General features: G+C 32.1%; 1 protein-coding gene across 2 annotated transcripts in view; it reads right to left on the reverse strand.

Moving 5' to 3' along the window:
* Positions 1-21478, reverse strand: part of LOC149779479 (uncharacterized) — a 122532-nt gene that overhangs the window by 27774 nt on the left and 73280 nt on the right. For both annotated transcript variants that reach the window (XM_089940169.1, XM_089940168.1), the window contains 2 exons: positions 17090-17155; positions 3140-3205 (listed from right to left, as the gene is read on the reverse strand). In XM_089940169.1, coding sequence (XP_089796295.1) covers positions 3140-3205; positions 17090-17155 — 132 coding nt within the window. The remainder of the gene's footprint in view (positions 1-3139; positions 3206-17089; positions 17156-21478) is intronic.

Below are 21478 nucleotides of genomic sequence, written 5' to 3' on the forward strand. Positions count from 1 at the left end.
TTGCTATCTTTCATCACAGTTATGAATTAGTCGGTTAAGTTAAGGTAGTTTAATTATGTTACATACACAATAACTTTTATAACAGTGTTCAAATCATCAAATGAAGTGAGTTCACCTGACATACGACCGGGGCAGTTAGATTTTAAGTATGTAGGATTTGCATGCCTTTCAACTTTTATTTTATTCCACCTCCTTTATTTGATTCAAAAGACATAATCAATTTGATAAGACAAAGGATGCCAGCTTTTAATTCAGTGCAACAATACAACAAATACTTCTGTAAGTCAGTTATCAAAACACGGTCAGCACTTAATTTATGATGATTACACTTAAGAGGATCCAAAAGATAGAATTAAAACACATATTTCAGTTAATAAATACTGTTTAATTGGAATTTTAATAATAATGTTCTGCCTACACAAGGCATAAGTTATATTTTCATTAATTTAAATTTCCTTGAATATCTTTAATTACGGTGTAATAAGAATGTCATTTGGAAAGAAAATGTAACCAATTATATGACTTCTTATTAAAAGTTGATAATTTCAAAATGTTGATTAAAATTTCCAGGTCCTATCTACTGTTTTCGACCACAAAATGAGCAATATATCGTTTCAGTTACCACTTTTTATAGCAATTTTCTTCAAGTTAAAGAAATGAGGTTCAGTTTTTGGGGTATTTTCTGGTACAAAAAAAGGGATCCATGCCTCACCCTGCATTATAAGCGGGTTCATGAGTTATCAGGGCACGAATTATTGAACGAGTGGTGTATATATAGATACATATATCATGTCATCCTAAATCATGTAGAAACGGGATACCATTTAGTCAAGCAAAAAGATGTAGAAGAATTATTTCAGATGACACTATTTTTAAATCATCTTTGACAGAGTTAGGTCAGCATTTTTTAAACAGAAATTACCCTGTTGACATCATTAATACTGCTTTCCAAAAAGTATCTTCTCTTACACAACTTGAATCTTTACAATGTAAAATCAAAAACAGAAATAAAGATATCATTCCTTTTGTTATTGAATATAATCCAAGTTTGCCTAATATAGGTAAGATTATCAATAAATATTGGGATTTATTAAAATTATCATGTAAAACAAGTATTAAATCACTACATGAAAGCAAACCCACACTTGCTTATAAAACGACTAAAAATCTTAAAGATTTCATAATTAATTCTAAACTAGAAAAAAATCACATAAAATGGGATCCTCAACTAAATGTAATAGACCTAGATGTTTGCACTGTTCTTTTATTACTGAAAATACTTCTTTCAATAGTAATAACACAAAAAAAACTTTTAATATGCATTGTGACACTAATTGTGCACCATCAAATGTTATTTATTTGATCACATGTAAAAAATGTTGCATCCAATATATTGGACAAACCAGTTAACAAATATCTAAATGTATGAACCAACATAGATCAGACATAACAAATTATATTGATCTATCATTGTCATCTCATGTTGCTGCCCATTTTAACAATAGTTCCCATACTTTGCAAGATTTCTCCTTTCAACCCATTGTTATAGCTGATTCTGAGATGGAACGTATACTAAAGGAAACCTATTGGATTCACCATCTTAATATGGTATATCCAAAAGGTCTAAATTCCAAAACACTATATGACATTCATTATTCAAATCTGTTTTTTAATTATGTCACCTGTTTACAATTAGTTAAGAATATGTTTTTGATTCTAATTTACAGAATGACTTAACTAGTGAAGTATAAACTAATATCATAAAAATAAGTTTACTAGATCTTTAAAAATTAAAGGGCATTTTAAAATTAATTCTCAGTACATTATAATTAATTATTTATAAAATACTTGATTATAAGTATTATGCACACCATAATTTTTTATTATATAAATTGAGTTCTGGTGATATATTGAACATTTGTCAATAACATATCAAGATAATATATTATTATTTGTTTACAATTTTAAATGTGCATTATACATAACAAAAAAAAAAAAAAAATTATCTCTATTTATTCATAAATTTTTGAGATAGTTATCTATATAGATATATGTATCTTTAAGAGCCAGTTTTATGTATATTTATCATTAATATGTGTTGTATATGCATATTTCCATATCGATTATTTGTTTAAGAATAATATAATTAGGTTAAAAATGTAAGCTATGATGTCATCTTGTTTATGTCATATTGTTTATATCATTGATCACTTAGAAACAGAATATGTTTAATGATCTAAGCAATGATATTGAATTCAGTTTGAACTCAGTCTGATGAAGCAATAAAGCAAAACTGGTCACACATTCTATGTGTTGGTTTTCTTGGCTTGTTTCAAATTGGCATAAGTCCAAAATCAAGTTAATGGTCTACTTGACAAGTGACATTTATTTTGTAAAGAACACAATACATAGCTAATATTTCTCTATTATTATAGATTAAATATTCAGCTATTATTAGAGGGGTTAATCATGTTTGCTTCTATCTGAATGTAAGATATTAGATTTTAGTGGAAATTCCTAACCTTGTTGACAACTTTGACTGTTTTAGAGAATAACCTACATCATGGCTCTATTATTGTGTCTTAGTTTTTTTTTTTATCAATGTTGTTTACTTGAAAAAATACTCATTCCTGCCTTAACATCAGACACAGAATTGTTCTTATTGTTATTTTCAGTTTTTTTTTTATTTGGGTGGGATTTATTTATTTATACTATTCAATGAAAATACTAAGTGCTCATTAATACTTCTTGGACTAAATCATTAATTTGGAATTATAGTGAATTCAGTATGAGACATTTTGGATTATATTTTATTGTAATACATTAAGAGACTGTTAGCACATTGCCACATTCCAGGCCATTGGCACATTAGCACATCTGAGACTACAGGCACATCAACACGTTCAATATTGGAATTTTTGGGGGACATCAATGGAATTCAATTGAAACTTAATACATTTGGAATGTGATATAACTTTGAGGACTATTTGGATTTAATTCATAATACTGTAAGTTCTTTTTAAACTTTCACTTTGTATTCTAGAGAAATAAATTATTTGTTGAAATTTACAAAAGTTGTTGATTTTTGCTCTTTTCTGTTACTTAATTTAAGACCATAAAGTCATAACAACATCCTTACCTCCTCTTTTGCCTTCCTGATCTGTTCCTGCATCACTCTATCAAACTCTGCCTTCTGCCTCTCCAGCTTATAATAATAATAATAATAATAATAATAATAATAATAATAATAATAATAATGGCAATAATAATAATAATAATAATAATAATAATAATAATAATAATAATAATAATAATTATATTGACTGTATCAAACAGATGAATTCAATCATAATTTATTTTTCATAATTGAAAAATAACAAAAATGGTTTGTAAAAGCTTAATTTCATCAAAATGTACTCAAAAATTAACAAAAAATTGCATTGACATTACTGAAAATGAGCACTTAAAGCTGTCATTATTATCAATATTCCTTGATACTGACCTAATTATTAAATTAATGGAATGTGATTGGTAAATACCTGAATGATGGGCCCTATTCCCTTTGGTGAAAATTACTACAAAATGGTGTCTTTACAGGAAGAAGCATGACTTTGGAGTCTATCATCTTTATGCAAACATTACACAATTAACATGGTGTACACATAATTATACACAAGTCATTATCAATACAATACAAAAAATTAAGCATTGCTTTTTTAAAAATATTACTTGATTGTTGATTCAAATATTTTATTGGCATTCTTTATGAAATAAATGATGTTTTCAAAATGACATAGCACAATGTGATTAAATATACATGTATGCATCAGTGTTTGCATCTGCCATTATTCCCATGCAGCTATATACCTACATCTCTATACAGCTGCAATCTTTGACTGGTTGCATGCTTTGCATAATTTGCCATATATCTGTGGCTGAAGCAACCAGAAATACACACCAGGATTAGGATGTTTAATAGCTTACAAAATCACTTAAGACTTTCTTCCGTTACTTCTTTTTACATTTAACTTTCAGGAAGATTTGTTATAAATAAACAAAATTTATTTTGCTATCTTTTAGTTTTAATTCATTTTCAGTAAAAATTTATAGAAAAGTCCATTAAAAAGCATTCAGCATACAACAGTACCTCAGGCCAGAAAGTGCATACCATATTTACTCCTGTACAAGTCTGATCCAACTGCAAACTACATACATCCAGATCTGCCATTGTATAATATGACAGCAGTCTGGGTCAGTGTAGTTTTTAAGGATGAATAATGAGAACAAATAGGACAGACCCTGATCTGCTCATGCATTATGCGATGGTAGATCAGGGTCTATGCTGTCTGCAGTTGGATAAGACATACAGGCCAGTAAAAAATATTACAATTTAGAGTATTTAAATGGGAAGAAAAGAAAGAAAAAAACCAACTTCAATACAAAGATCTTATGAACATTGATAATCATTGCACTCTCACTGCCAGAAAGTGACATAAAGAATAAAAATGTGATTATAGGCACCCAATATTAGCAAGTGCTTAGCCAGTGTGAATGTTTACCTCCTATAAAGTTTTTGGGTCATATTTACAAATGCCTGATCCTGATTTGTATTTCTGAAATTCTGACTGAAGCAAAAAATGAACCATATGGTTAGGCATGCATGGAGTAGGTCAGCAAATAGGCAAAATATACAGCAAAGGAAATATATATGATGAATCGAAAAACTCTGTAAAAATATATTATGCAATAATGTGTATACTGATTGGATATACCATATATTCTTCAGTGGAAATTAAGAAGCCAAAATATGCCATACATACTCGCTTATAATTTGAGTGTAAATGCAAACAAAAGAGACTCTGATCTGTCATCGCATAATGGGCCAGCAGTTCAGGGTCTATGTTGTTTGTTCAACTGCTTACTTCAAGCAAACTGCATAAATCCAGATCTACCAGTGAATTATGCATTTACAGATCTAGGTATGTGCAGTTTACAATAGGTTTTGATGTAGAAGAGAGTATATACGACATTCTGAGTAAAGCACATTTGTCTCCAAAAAAGCTGAAATATATAATTCAGAAAGGAAAAAAAGAAGTAAAAACAGTTTGTTGACTCCATATAATGGTAAGAGACGAAGTGATTTCATTCATTTAATTACACAATAAAACTCTCAGCCACATATGTACTGCTGGGGGAAAATTCAAAATTTAAGGCATGGGTTTAAGCATAAGATTTTGTATTCAACTTTTTTCTAACAACTTTTTGAAAAAGCCAAGAACCAAATCTTATGCCAACAGCTGCTTTGCAATCCTAAACCTTACTTTTTTCTTGGTGTCCTATTTTTAATCTAAACTGTGACAGAAATCTTGAATTATAGTTCTAGATATAAAAGAGGTCTACTACAGAAATCTGGAATAATAGAGTTCTAGATAAAATAAGAGGTCCATTACACAAACCTGGAATTAGAGTTCTAGATAAAGTAAGATGTCCATTACAAAATCTGGAATGAGAGCTAAAGATAAAATAAGAGGTCCATTACAGAATACTGAAATTAGAGTTCTAGATAAAATAAGAGGTCCATTATAGAATACTGGACTTAGAGTTCTAGGTAAAATAAGAGGTCCATTACAGAAATCTGGAATTAGAATTCTAGATAAAATAAGAGGTTCATTTACAGAAATCTGGAATTAGAGTTCTAGATAAAATAAGAGATCCATTACAGAAATCTGGAATTAGAGTTCTAGATAAAATAAGAGATCCATTACAGAAATCTGGAATTAGAGTTCTAGGTGAAGTAAGTCCATTACAGAAAATCTGGAATTAGAGTTCTAGATAAAATAAGAGGTCCATTACAGACTACTGGAATTAGAATTCTGATAAAATAAGAGGTCCATTACAGAAATTTGGAATTAGATTTCTAGACAAAATAAGAGGTCCATTACAGAAATTTGGAATTAAAGTTCTAGATAAAATAAGAAGTCCATTACAGAAATCTGGAATTAGAGGTCTAGATAAAATAAGAGGTCCATTACACAAATCTGAAATTAGAGTTATAGATAAAATAAGAGGTCCATTACACAAATCTGAAATTAGAGTTATAGATAAAATAAGAGGTCCATTACAGAAATCTGGAATTAGAGTTCTAGATAAAATAATGAAGTCCATTACAGAAATCAGGAATTAGAGTTCTAGATAAAAATAAGAGGTCCATTACAGAAATCTGGAATTAGAGTTATAGATAAAATAAGAGGTCCATTACAGAAATCTGGAATTAGAGTTATAGATAAAATAAGAAGACCATTACAGAAATCTGGAATTAGAGTTCTAGGTAAAATAAGAGGTCCATTACAGAAATCTGGAATTAGAGTTCTAGATAAAATAAGAGGTCCATTACAGAAATCTGGAAAAATCTGGAATAAGAGTTCTAGATAAAATAAGAGGTCCAAGGCAAATGCAGCAATAAGACAGGTGCCTTTGATTGAAAGACAAATGCATGTAAGAACAATTTCCAACTACAGTGTATCTGGTAAAATTGGTGGGATCTACTTTTTAACAGAAAGTTGCTTCAGCTGGACTTGACTGACATCTTTTGTATGAATGTGAAAGGTGTTCATGCTATGACTCTGCCTATCACATCAAGCTTTGCATTCTCAAAACATTGGCAGGCTGTGACTCTAATTGCATATAAAGGCAGAATGACACAAGTTTACTCTGACAGTCTGTAATTCTAATTGCATATAAAGCCACAAAGAAGACAAAACCTTGACAATCTGTAACTCTAACTGCAATAAAGACACAATGACAAAACACTGAGTCTGTAATTCATACTGCAATAAAGCCACAATGACAAAACTTTGAGATTCTGTAATTGTAAGGCCACAATAACAAAACTTTGACAGTCTGTAATTCTAACTGCAATAAAGCCACAATGACAAAACTTTGAGATTCTGTAATTCTGACTTCAATAAAGCCAGGATGACAAAATCTTGCCAGTCTGTAACTGCAAAGCCACAATAATAAAACTCTGACAGTCTGTAATTCTAACTGCAATAAAGCCAGGATGACAAAACCTTGACAGTCTTTAACTATAATTGCAATAAAGCCACAATGACAAAACCTTGAACGTCCACAACTCTATCAGCAATAAAACCACAATGACAGATCTTAATTTTTTTCTTGAGTTCTGAGCTTGTGCTCAAGTTTCCTGCTAAATATGTGATGAGAGTGCAGGGGACTGGTCTGACATGATAAGGCAGTTTTGGACAGAAACTTGTTCTATGATAGTTATATCAATATTAAAAACAAGTAGCCATTGATATGAATGAGCATCATATGTAGGTTTTCTACCCAGGCTGATATGGAGGCCAAAAAACTGCCAGGGTAGCCACCCCAGATACAACTTTGATTGAACATATCATAAGAAACATTCATACCAAGTCTAATCAAAATTGCCAAAGCCATTCTGAGAAGTTGAAAATAGATTTAATATGTCTGCTATGGAAGCTGCAGTATTGCTAGTGGAGCCACATTGGACACAGTTCTGATGCAGCATGTTGTAAGAAACACGCAAACCAGGTTTCATCAAAATAGCGTCAGATATTCTATTGAAGTTGAAAATTAGGTTTTCAATATGGTTGCTAAGGAAGCCACACTGTAGTTAGGAGGGCCACCTCAAACATGAATTTCTCAAATTCTGTTGAGCTGTTTCTGAGAAAATTTGTTTAACAGTTTGTATGTTTTTAAAAAATGGCAGCAATTGTTTGTTATGCCAAATCAGCATCATTTGTATGAATTTGAAATCCCTTCTTGCTAGGATTTTCATGTCAAATTTGATCAAATTATCTTGAACAATTTATAAGAAAAAGTTATTTAAATGTTTTTATATTTTTAGGCATCTGATGGTTGATTGGCATCATTTACACAAATTTGAATGGCCATAATGCAAGGGTGCTTTTATTTCAAATTTGGTCAAAATCAGCTGCTTTACACTAGTGCAAGCCATCCTCAATGTCAAGTCCTGGTTTGTGATATAAAATGAATATTATTGAGCAGAGACCATTTTATTTCTTTCAGTCAATGATCTTGACTGTTGAACTCTTCACCCTTGGGTAATTAAGATTCAACCTCACCCAAAGTGCAAGCCATATACAAAGTTTGGTAACTGTGTATGTTGGAGAACTTCAGCCATAGTTTAGAAACCATTTTTCTCCTTCAGCCAGAGTGATCTTTACAACTGAACTTTAAACAAATAATTCATGGGGTTCTTGCTTACCCAAAGTGCACTTACTCACAAAGTTTAGTAAATATAGACAGCAGAGAACTAAAGTTATTATTTAGAAGCCATTTTTCTTCTTTTATTCACAATGACCATGAGCTCAAACCTTTTTACCACCAAAATTGTTAGACTTCTTCCTTACCCCAAGTGCAAACAAGTTTGGTAAGAATAAAACATTGACAGTTTGAGTTATTGTGCAGAAATGAAATTGGTAACAGACAGACAAAATCATAATTCCTTACTGTGGTATAAAAATTAGTCCCTCCAAGGAAGTGGTGCTCTACTGGCCGAAATGTGTTTCTAGGAATCCATTTCATATGTCCTTTCATTCCTTTTAATTGGTGAGTATTGACACCATCTTGGATACCACTTAGAAATTTCAACATACCAACTTTGGTAATAAAAATATTTTCTTGCATGCTTGAATTAATATGTTCAGGAGATACCTGAAGGTGAAGTTGCAACTTAAATGAAAACTCTGGTCAAACTGATTTGTATCTGTCAAAGTCACTGTATTGGTAAGTTGAATGAAGAACAAAAATGTAAGTAGTGACCTTTAACCTGACTCCAAGGTCAACAGACCATTCCAAAATCTGCTTCAAGCTCTATCTATGCTCATTTACATATAAAATTTATGAAATTTTAGAGAGCTGTTACTTTAAGTAAAAGATGAAATCTCAAATTTGAGCAAAATTAAAGTAATAGTTTCTGAGTTATTGTACTGTGTAACTACCAATTACTACATACTACCTAGATTTACTTCTATTTGTCGTAACGATTCACACTTTTTATCCCACATTATATAACAATATTGATATAACTATGTCTTGCAAGAAAGAAAGTAAAACAAAAAAAACACATCAGTATGAACATCCATTCAGGACAAGAAGATATAATGTTATATTTCACATTCTGAGAGATCAAAAAAGCATACATTTTCATTTAGGACCAACTGTATTTATCAAGAGAAGAGTTTTCATGAAAACCATATGTCAGTGCAAACATACAAACAAGTGGAGTAGTGATACCAAGATTTTCATACTTTTCAACACCACTTTCACCCATGTTTATATGACCATCTGTTCAGAAAAAGTGGAAAAAGATTTCAAGAGGGCCACCATGGTGGAGATCTTATATGGACAATTTTCATGTACGACTAACTACATATCTTAATACATACAATATATATCACAACACATATCATAATACATATCACAAGGAGTCTTTTAATGAAGACCCCATGTTGCATTGACTTATCAGTCAGGGAGAGTAGCAGTTATGAGATTTTTAAGATGGTCACTATGGTAACAATGGATTTCTAAAATGCAACATTTTTCATTTGGGATTTGTTGGATGGCTTAAAAGAACCTTTGGCACATTATTGGGTATATCATGCTAAAAGAATTGGGAGCTATTTGTTTTCTTTTCCTTGAGGACATTTCAAGGTTTTGGTGAGTTTTGGACCTGGAATCCTTGGATTATGAGTCTGACGTTCTACCAACTAAACCACATGGCTCTCTTTCATTTTGGACCAACTATATATAAAGTACTAAGATGAAGAAAATAAACATGTTGTTTTAGTCATCCCATTAGGAGAAGTAGCCAAAACAAGATTTTTAAGATGGCTGCCATGGTGGCCATGTTGAAAACCAGATACCATTTTTCATTTAGTACTAATCTGACATTATATAAAGTCTTTTAGTGAAAAATACATGCTAATACAGACAATGGTTTAAGAGGAGTAGTGAAATGAATTTAAACATGGTCACTGTGCTGAGGGTCAGGTTGACACAATTCACATTTAGGACCAACTATGGCATCATATGTCTTGCTGAATGCCAGATTGACACCATTAACATTTGGGATGAAATATGACATAAAAAGTCTTGCAATGAAAACCCCTTGTCAATGTGACCATTCATTCAGGAGAAGCAGCAATAACAAACTTGTTTGGAAAGCCATATTTGGTGTCAGATTGGCACTATTTCATGTCAGATTGGCATTATTTGATATCAGATTGGCATTATTTGATGTCATATTGGCATTATTTAATGTCAGATTGGCATTATTTGATGTCAGATTGGCACTAGTTGATGTCAGATTGGCATTATTTGGTGTCACATTGGCATTATTTGATGTCAGATTGGCACTAGTTGATGTCAGATTGGCATTATTTGATGTGAGATTGACATTATTTGGTGTCACATTGGCATTATTTGATGTCACATTGGCATTATTTGATGTCAGATTGGCACTAGTTGATGTCAGATTGGCACTATTTGATGTCAGACTGGCATTATTTGTATTAATTATACATCATAAGAAATCACTTAGTGAAAACCCCATGTCAATACTGACAAGCCATTGGGAGGATAAGAGATAACAAGATTTTCCCAGATGGCCACCATGGCAGCTATATGGTATATTGGAGGGACAATATATATATATATATATATATATATATATATATATATATATATATATATATATATATATATATATATATATATATATATAAAGAGAGAGAGAGAGAGAGAGAATAGTTTTTATTTTGCCTTGGGATGAATGATTGCAAATTTTAATGCTATTCTTTCCAGTAATTTGGAAGGAGCACTAATAACAAACTTGTGCAAACTTATGGCTGATGGATGGATGACAGGTCATTGCATAAGCTCTTTTCATCTATGACCAGTAAAACTAAAAATAAAAGCCGATGTACAAAGTCTTACACACTTCTAGAATTAAAAATGAAACATTTCTGATGAAAAGAAAATATATGTGGGGTGGGGAATTGCAAAAGGTAAGTGTATATATGAAGAGAGAAAAATAGATGCTGAATCTTGAGTGACTTACACCGTCCTCCTGTAATTCAAATATAAAGCAAATGAAAGTCTGCATTCAACCATGTTAAATAATGATAAATTCTTGATTGTAACATGAAAGTCTTGGAAGGTTGTAAGATTGTAAGAGGTAAGTATTCAGATGATGAGAGAGAAAGAGACATTGAAATCTGGAGTAACTTAATCCCTCCACCTCAAGTATACAATGAAAGTCAGCATTCAACCATGTACTTGAATCAAGTGCATAATAACATCAGTCTTAAATAATGTACAGTAAAGAATATAAAACAATGCATGAAAAATGCACCCTGTGCAATATGTTGTACAAATTAATTGCATACTTTAATTAAAATTTCAAGGAAATGCCTGCATTAGTGATGTATAATTTCATAGTACAATGGTCACACCATTCCCGGGCCAATCTTAAGAAAGGCATCTGAGGCCAATTTGCCTTACACCAAATTACATCATGACACTTTTATAACCAAATTCATGGAACAAACAATTATTTCACTGTATCCATTATACATTCTATCCAGATATTACTAATTTGTATATAACATACTTCACTGAATATATAAAATAACTTCATACTAAATGTAGAATTTTTTGTATCTGTGTTCATACTGTGTTTAACTGTAGCATAATTGTAGATTTTTGTCTCTGTCGAAACAGGACACCCCTTTTAAAAGGCCAGCTTTTCAGTGCAGAAAGGGTGGCTTGATAATACAAGTGGAAACCAAAAATAGTAAAAAGAACCCCAAAGTTTATCAAGCAATATGTTATCCTTGATAGATATATATATAATGAGGTTGTTTGTCAAAAAAAAACTTTTAATGGATTTTAGGGACATTTACATAATTCGAAGAAGCAATGGTTTTGACTGTTCTGATATTTCAAAATCCTGGTAATAGTAACCCATTTATAACAAACTCAGATTTAAAAATTTCTGTTTTTATCATCTGAATACTGCTGTCCATACATAAATGTATTATTGCATTTATCAGTTATTACTTTTTCTTCAAATAAATTCTGTTTTAAACAACAAAAATGAAAGCCACTGAAAAAAGCAACAACAAAAATGGTCCACTGGTGGTTCTAGGTTATTTGCTGTTAATGGAAGTTGGTCATATACATAACAGTTACCTTGTACAATCATGAATTGTGTCATATCCATCCTTAGTTAATAATGGTGGCATGTACAGATATCAAGAAGTGCTATCATTGACAAATAAATGCATTGTGTCTCACCTTTTCATTCTCTCTCCCTTGCTCTATTTTTATCACCACTTATTTTCAATATTAGTTTTCAGTCCACAGTTGTCATGTTGAAATATTTATTTATATCATATAGGGAAATGGATAATTAAGTTGTTAGAACTTTTACCAATCCTATTGTATACCATGTAGGGAGAGGTCTAATTAACAAGTTGTTAGAACTTTTACCAATCCTACTGTATCATGTAGGGAGAGGTCTAATTAACAAGTTGTTAGAACTTCTACCAATCCTATTGTATACCATGTAGGGAGAGGTCTAATTAACAAGTTATTAGAACTTTTACCAATCCTCCTGTATCATGTAGGGAGAGGTCTAATTAACAAGTTGTTAGAACTTCTACCAATCCTATTGTATCATGTAGGGAGAGATCTAATTAACAAGTTCTTAAAACTGTTAAAAAATCCTTTTGAAACATGTAGGGGGAGGTCTAATTAACAAGTTATTAGAACTTTTACCAATCCTACTGTATCATGTAGGGGGAGGTCTAATTAACAAGTTGTTAAAACTTCTACCAATCCTATTGAAACATGTAGGAAGAGGTCTAATTAACAAGTTGTTAAAACTTCTATCAATCCTATTGAAACATGTAGGGAGAGGTCTAATTAACAAGTTGTTAAAACTTCTACCAATCCTATTGAAACATGTAGGGAGAGGTCTAATTAACAAGTTGTTAAAACTTCTACCAATCCTATTGAAACATGTAGGGAGAGGTCTAATTAACAAGTTGTTAAAACTTCTACCAATCCTATTGAAACATGTAGGGGGAGGTCTAATTAACAAGTTGTTAAAACTTCTACCAATCCTATTGTATACCATGTAGGGAGAGGTCTAATTAACAAGTTATTAGAACTTTTACCAATCCTACTGTATCATGTAGGGGGAGGTCTAATTAACAAGTTGTTAAAACTTCTACCAATCCTATTGAAACATGTAGGAAGAGGTCTAATTAACAAGTTGTTAAAACTTCTATCAATCCTATTGAAACATGTAGGGGGAGGTCTAACTAACAAGTTGTTAAAACTTCTATCAATCCTATTGAAACATGTAGGGAGAGGTCTAATTAACAAGTTGTTAAAACTTCTATCAATCCTATTGAAACATGTAGGGGGAGGTCTAATTAACAAGTTGTTAAAACTTCTACCAATCCTATTGAAACATGTAGGGAGAGGTCTAATTAACAAGTTGTTAAAACTTCTACCAATCCTATTGAAACATGTAGGGGGAGGTCTAATTAACAAGTTGTTAAAACTTCTACCAATCCTATTGAAACATGTAGGAAGAGGTCTAATTAACAAGTTGTTAAAACTTCTATCAATCCTATTGAAACATGTAGGGAGAGGTCAAATTAACAAGTTGTTAAAACTTCTATCAATCCTATTGAAACATGTAGGGAAAGGTCTAATTAACAAGTTGTTAAAACTTCTACCAATCCTATTGAAACATGTAGGGAGAGGTCTAATTAACAAGTTGTTAAAACTTCTATCAATCCTATTGAAACATGTAGGGAGAGGTCTAATTAACAAGTTGTTAAAACGTCTACCAATCCTATTGAAACATGTAGGGAGAGGTCTAATTAACAAGTTGTTAAAACTTCTATCAATCCTATTGAAACATGTAGGGAGAGGTCAAATTAACAAGTTGTTAAAACTTCTATCAATCCTATTGAAACATGTAGGGGGAGGTCTAATTAACAAGTTGTTAAAACTTCTATCAGTCCTATTGAAACATGTAGGAGAGGTCTAATTAACAAGTTGTTAAAACTTCTACCAATCCTACTGTATCACATAGGGTGAGGTCTAATTAACAAGTTGTTAAAACTTCTACCAATCCTATTGTATCATGTAGGGAGAGGTCTAATTAACAAGTTGTTAAAACTTCTATCAATCCTATTGAAACATGTAGGGAGAGGTCTAATTAACAAATTGTTAAAACTTCTACCAATCCTACTGTATCACATAGGGTGAGGTCTAATTAACAAGTTGTTAAAACTTCTACCAATCCTATTGTATCATGTAGGGAGAGGTCTAATTAACAAGTTGTTAAAACTTCTATCAATCCTATTGAAACATGTAGGGAGAGGTCTAATTAACAAGTTGTTAAAACTTCTATCAATCCTATTGAAACATGTAGGGGGAGGTCTAATTAACAAGTTGTTAAAACTTCTATCAATCCTATTGAAACATGTAGGGAGAGGTCTAATTAACAAGTTGTTAAAACTTCTACCAATCCTATTGAAACATGTAGGGAGAGGTCTAATTAACAAGTTGTTAAAACTTCTACCAATCCTATTGAAACATGTAGGGAGAGGTCTAATTAACAAGTTGTTAAAACTTCTATCAATCCTATTGAAACATGTAGGGAGAGGTCTAATTAACAAGTTGTTAAAACTTCTATCAATCCTATTGAAACATGTAGGGGGAGGTCTAATTAACAAGTTGTTAAAACTTCTATCAATCCTATTGAAACATGTAGGGAGAGGTCTAATTAACAAGTTGTTAAAACTTCTACCAATCCTACTGTATCACATAGGGTGAGGTCTAATTAACAAGTTGTTAAAACTTCTACCAATCCTATTGTATCATGTAGGGAGAGGTCTAATTAACAAGTTGTTAAAACTTCTATCAATCCTATTGAAACATGTAGGGAGAGGTCTAATTAACAAGTTGTTAAAACTTCTACCAATCCTACTGTATCACATAGGGTGAGGTCTAATTAACAAGTTGTTAAAACTTCTACCAATCCTACTGTATCACATAGGGTGAGGTCTAATTAACAAGTTGTTAAAACTTCTACCAATCCTATTGAAACATGTAGGGGGAGGTCTAATTAACAAGTTGTTAAAACTTCTACCAATCCTATTGAAACATGTAGGGGGAGGTCTAATTAACAAGTTGTTAAAACTTCTACCAATCCTATTGTATCATGTAGGGAGAGGTCTAGTTAATACTTTGTTAGTACCTGTGCCAATTTTATTTAATCATTTTGTAACAATACAATTTTTAAACTTAATAAAATGTATATGATAAAATCCAGATCACTGAAACTAAAGATTTCAAGAATAGGAATACCCTCTATCAGAAAAATATTCATTTAAGAGTAAATTCCTCCAGAAAACTAATACTGTTTCTACCTATGACAAAAACAATCAATTTACCTTTATGAAGATTCAGCATATGGTTGTTAATAATTCTCTCCCTTAATCTCATTGCTATGTGACTCAAATTCAAGGTTGGGAATTTTATGATTTATTTTCTATGTGGAAGCAGTCAATATTTACGGGGTGTGGTGTGTGGAGGTGGCGTGATGTGGGTGGGAATGACTAAATTGTGCTGCACATAAATTTGACCATCATACACAGCCTTTTACAGAATCAGCATACCCTATTTAATTTTACTTTATGAAAGTTTTGTAATTTTGAGATGCATCCATGAATGAATTGCTGACTTTAACTAGTTCAAATGTTAAGTTAGTCAAACATCCCTGCAAGGTCAGTGTTTATAACAGATTAGGAAACATTTTCCATATTGCTGTTACTAAATCCTGGAAGGTTGTTCTAGAATTTTAGTGGAAAGAACCATCCTCCATGACACAAACAAAGCTTGAATCATTGTCTTTCTTGACACATACAAAGCTTGAATTAAAGTCTAACAATCAATTTGATATTTTAAGTACCAATAAATGTTAACTGAACACTGAATCTTTTTTGTGTGAAAAATTTGGACATCTATGAATCTGTCCTACCTTTGGATACGTTAAAGACACTTAGTGGACTAAAGCTGTTTTCAAAAAATGAAGAGCATCTATCTTTAAAGAATTCATTACCACTACTGTCTTAATTACAAGAGTGGTGACTGGATTCTTTTGAGTTTTATATCAAGCTTTGTTGTGCAAAACTTCATAGTCTCAAAATTTTAATTAAAAGATAGTTAAATTAATGTTAATTTGAAATAAAAGTTAACACTTGGAAAATAAAAACACCAATAATCATGGTAAATGTTTAAAAATGCAACCAAGAAAAACTAGGAAAAGTGCAAAAAATGTAAAAAGAACATTACCATATCACCAAACTGGAAATAAAGTTCAAATAATATTGCTGTAATCATCTAGTATCAATCAATAGTTATCCTTGTGGATATCAAAATATTGACCCTGGTCATGAAAGTAAACATAAAAAACCCCGTATCTTACTTCATCAGATCATACAAATCCAGTATCCATAAAATATCCTGTATCCATAAAAATCCAGTATCCATAAAATATCCTGTATCCATAAAAATCCAGTATCCATAAAATATCCTGTATCCATAAAAATCCAGTATCCATAAAATATCCTGTATCCATAAAAATCCAGTATCCATAAAATATCCTGTATCCATAAAAATCCAGTATCCATAAAATATCCTGTATCCATAAAAATCCAGTATCCATAAAATATCCTGTAAAGGAGAAGAATGTATCCTATTCTAAGTGGAAAAGAAAACCAAACAAAAATTATTGAAAGTAAATGAATTTCCATCCAAACAAAATACATGTATTTTAAATCTAATGTTCTAACTAGCTGAGACTGCACAAAATCAACTGAGTTGTAAAATTAATTATATGGTCTTTGAGGTATCTACAACTGAAAGGGAGTATATCTCTATCGATCCACCTATGTCTGGCATGAGGCTTCAGATTGCAGACTGTATCACTTACCATTTTCTTGGAGGATTCCTTGTCCTGTTCCATCCCATGCTTGAGCTGGTTGTTCTCAAACCGCAACTGAAACCAATACAGTCTACATGTTTCAGTATAGTAACAGTATAGTAATGGTGTATCCATTGAATACATGGGCCTGAAATTGCTCACCTCAATGATATTTATCTACTTAAAAACAACATGCATGGATAGCTGGTACCTCTTTTTGCATCTTCATTCATTACCTCTTTTTGTATCTTCATTCATTACCTCTTTTTGCATCTTCATTCATATCTAATGGCACATCAGCAACATTTGTCTGATATGGAAGCCCTCAGTGAAAGGATACTCTCTGTCAAAGCTGGTCAAATTATGTTCAGTTGATTTTGAGACAAAGTTATGCTTGTCTATTTTTTGTAGCAGTGGCCATATTTGATAACAGATCAGCATCATTTACATGACTTTAAAAGGCCTTCAAACTAAGGGTTCTGTCAAATTTAGATAAATTCTGTTCAGCAATTTTCATGAGGAATTTGTTAAAGGTTTTTTATTTTTAATAAATGGCAGCTATATCTGAATATGGGTTGGCATCATTTATATCAACTTAAATGCCCACAATGCCAGGATCATTCTGTCCAATCTGGTCAAATTCTGTTGAATGGTTTTTGAGAAGACATAAAAAGAATTTCCCATTTTTAATATTGGCTGCATTATTGTCATTTGTATAAACTTGCTGTCACATGGTCAAATTGATATTAACTTGTAAGACCTTCAAGCCAGAATGCATGCTGTCAAATTGGTCTAATTGATATTAACTTGTAAGACCTTCAAGCCAGAATGCATGCTGTCAAATTGGTCTAATTTGTATAAACTTGTAAAGTATTCAAGCCAGAATGCTTGCTGTCAAATTGGTCACTTTTTGTAAGGCCTTCAAGCCAGAATGCATGCTGTCAAATTGGTCTAATTGATATTAACTTGTAAGGCCTTCAAGCCAGAATGCATGCTGTCAAATTGGTCTAATTTGTATAAACTTGTAAAGTATTCAAGCCAGAATGCTTGCTGTCAAATTGGTCACTTTTTGTAAGGCCTTCAAGCCAGAATGGTTACTGTCAAATTGGTCTAATTTGTATAAACTTGTAAAGTATTCAAGCCAGAATGCTTGCTGTCAAATTGGTCACTTTTTGTAAGGCCTTTAAGCCAGAATGCTTGCTGTCAAATTGGTCTAATTTGTATAAACTTGTAAAGTATTCAAGCCAGAATGCTTGCTGTCAAATTGGTCACTTTTTGTAAGGCCTTTAAGCCAGAATGCTTGCTGTCAAATTGGTCTAATTTGTATAAACTTGTAAGGTATTCAAGCCAGAATGCTTGCTGTCAAATTGGTCACTTTTTGTAAGGCCTTCAAGTCAGAATGCTTGCTGTCAAAATTGGTCACATTTATATAAACTTGTAAGGCCTTTAAGCCAGAATGCTTGCTGTCAAATTGGTCTAATTTGTATAAACTTGTAAAGTATTCAAGTCAGAATGCTTGCTGTCAAATTGGTCACTTTTTGTAAGGCCTTCAAGCCAGAATGCTTACTGTCAAAATTGGTCACATTTACATAAACTTGTAAGGCCTTTAAGCCAGAATGCTTGCTGTCAAATTGGTCACATTTTTAAAGGCCTGCAAGCCAGAATGCTTGCTATCAAATTGGTCAAGTTTGTATAAACATGTATGGCGTTCAAGTAAGAATGATTGATGTCCAATTGGTCACATCTGTACAAACTTGTAAGGCCTTCAAGCCTGAATGATTGCTGTCAGATTGGTCAAGTTTGTATAAAAATGTAAGGCCTTCAAGCAAGAATGTTTGATGTCAGATTGGTCAAATGTGTGTAAGGCCTTCAAGCCAGATTGCTTGCTGTCAAATTAGTCAAATTTGTGTAAGGCCTTCAAGCCAGAATGCTTGCTGTGATACTGGTGGTTTGTATAAACATGTAAGGCCTTCAAGCAAGAATGATTGCTGTCAAATTGGTCGAATTTGTATAAACTTCAAAGGCCTTCAATTCAGAATGCTTGCTGTCAAATTAGTCCAAATAGTACAAACTTGTAAGGTCTTCAAGCCACATTGCTTGCTGTCAAATTGGTCAAATTTGTGCGAGGCCTTCAAGCCAGAATGCTTGATGTGAAATTGGTCATGTTTGTATAAACTAGTAAGCCTTCTAGCCAAAATGCTTGATGTCAAATGGTACAATTTTTTTAAGGACTTCAAGCCATAATGCATGCTGTCAAATTGGTCACATTTATATAAACATGTAAACCTTCTAGCCAGAATGCTTGCTGTCAAATTGGTCACATCTGTATAAACTTGTACGGCCTTCAAGCCAGAGTGCTTGATGTCAAATGGTAAAATTTTTGTAAGGCCTTCAAGCCATAATGCATGCTGTCAAATTGGTCACATTTATATAAACATGTAAACCTTCTAGCCAGAATGCTTGCTGTCAAATTGGTCACATTTGTATAAACTTGTAAGGCCTTCAAGCCAGAGTGCTTGATGTCAAATGGTAAAATTTTTGTAAGGCCTTCAAGCCATAATGCATGCTGTCAAATTGGTCACATTTATATAAACATGTAAACCTTCTAGCCAGAATGCTTGCTGTCAAATTGGTCACATTTGTATAAACTTGTAAGGCCTTCAAGCCAGAGTGCTTGATGTCAAATGGTAAAATTTTTGTAAGGCCTTCAAGCCATAATGCATGCTGTCAAATTGGTCACATTTATATAAACATGTAAACCTTCTAGCCAGAATGCTTGCTGTCAAATTGGTCACATTTATATAAACTTGTACGGCCTTCAAGCCAGAGTGCTTGATGTCAAATGGTAAAATTTTTGTAAGGACTTCAAGCCATAATGCATGCTGTCAAATTGGTCACATTTATATAAACATGTAAGCCTTTTAGCCAGAATGCTTGTTGTCAAATCGGTAAAATCTGTATAAACTTGTAAGGCCTTCAAGCCAGAATGCTTGCTGTCAAATGGTTAACATTTATGTAAGGCCTTCAAGCCATAATGCTTGCTGTCAAATTGGTCACATTTTTATAAACTTGTAAGGCCACCAAGCTAGAATGCTTGCTGTCCAAATGGTCAAATTCTTTTAATCAGTTTTTTTTAAAAAAAAATCATTTAAAGGCTTTTCTTATTTTAGTAACATCAGCCATATTTGATGGTGGATCAGCACCATTTGTAAAAGTCTGAAATACTGTTATACCAGGATGTTGTCAACTTCTTTAAAACTATGCTGAGTTGTCTTGAAGAGTCATTTAAAGATTTTTTATTTTAGTTATTTTAGTAATGGTAGCCATACCTGATGATGTATCATTTGTAAGAACTTAAAAGGACTTCAGGCCTAGATGCTTCCTGTGAAATTTAGTTGAATTGTTTTTTGAAGGAATCATTCAAGGTTTTCTGATTATTGGGAATGGTGGCTATATTTGATGGTAAATTAATTATTGTACAAATTTTAAGCACTTTATGTCAGATTTGGTCTAAAGTTCTTGAGCAGTTTTGAGAAGTAATTTTTTAAACTTAGCAACAGTGGACATATTTGATGATGGATTTGCATCATTGGTACAAATGTGAAATCTATCTAAGCCTGGACGCTTTCTGTCAGATTTGGTCAATTTGTTTAGTGGTTTTTGAAAAGAGGTCATTTAAAATTAAATATTTAGTAATGGTGCCAATACTGATGGCTAATCAGGATCATTCCAATAAACTTGAAAAACTTTATGTCAAGATGCTTTCTATAAAATCCTGTCAAATTCATCTGAACGTTTGTGAAGAGTGGTTTAAAGCTTTATTTTATTTCTAGTAATGGTGGCCATATCTGAAGATGGATTGGCATCATTTGTATATATCTGAAAGCCTTCTAGAGCCAAATACTTTTTGTCAAATTTGGTTACTATTTGTTGAGCAGATTTTATTAAACTTCATTTCAAGGGTTGTTTCTTTTTACAGTAAATGTAAACATATCTTACAACACCATTTGCACAAATTTTAAAGGACTGATAACAGGATGCTTTCCGTTAAATTCAGCAGTTTATTTAGAAGTCATTTAAAGTTTTGTTTTCTATATTTTTCTTCAGATTATGGCTGCTATATCTGATGGTTCTACATTAAGAAACCACCACTGAATGTCTGTCAAAAAGTTTTAGAAAAGAAAATGAAAGTGCTGATGGATCACACAAAGATGCATATAGGACCAAACCAGAAGCTCATTTGACCTTATGGTTACATATGCTAAAATTCATTGAATATTTGACATATTATATGGCTTGCTGCATTCTCATAAGAATCTGGCTTAAAATGTTTCAACCTTAATTTACAAATTGAAACACTGTTGCCATCTACTGTAAGATTTGATTTAATACAATTCA

Source organism: Sinohyriopsis cumingii, chromosome 17 (genome assembly GCF_028554795.1).
Source record: "Sinohyriopsis cumingii isolate HCF-2022 chromosome 17, ASM2855479v2, whole genome shotgun sequence".
In the NCBI taxonomy this organism is placed as follows: Eukaryota; Metazoa; Mollusca; class Bivalvia; order Unionida; family Unionidae; genus Sinohyriopsis; species Sinohyriopsis cumingii.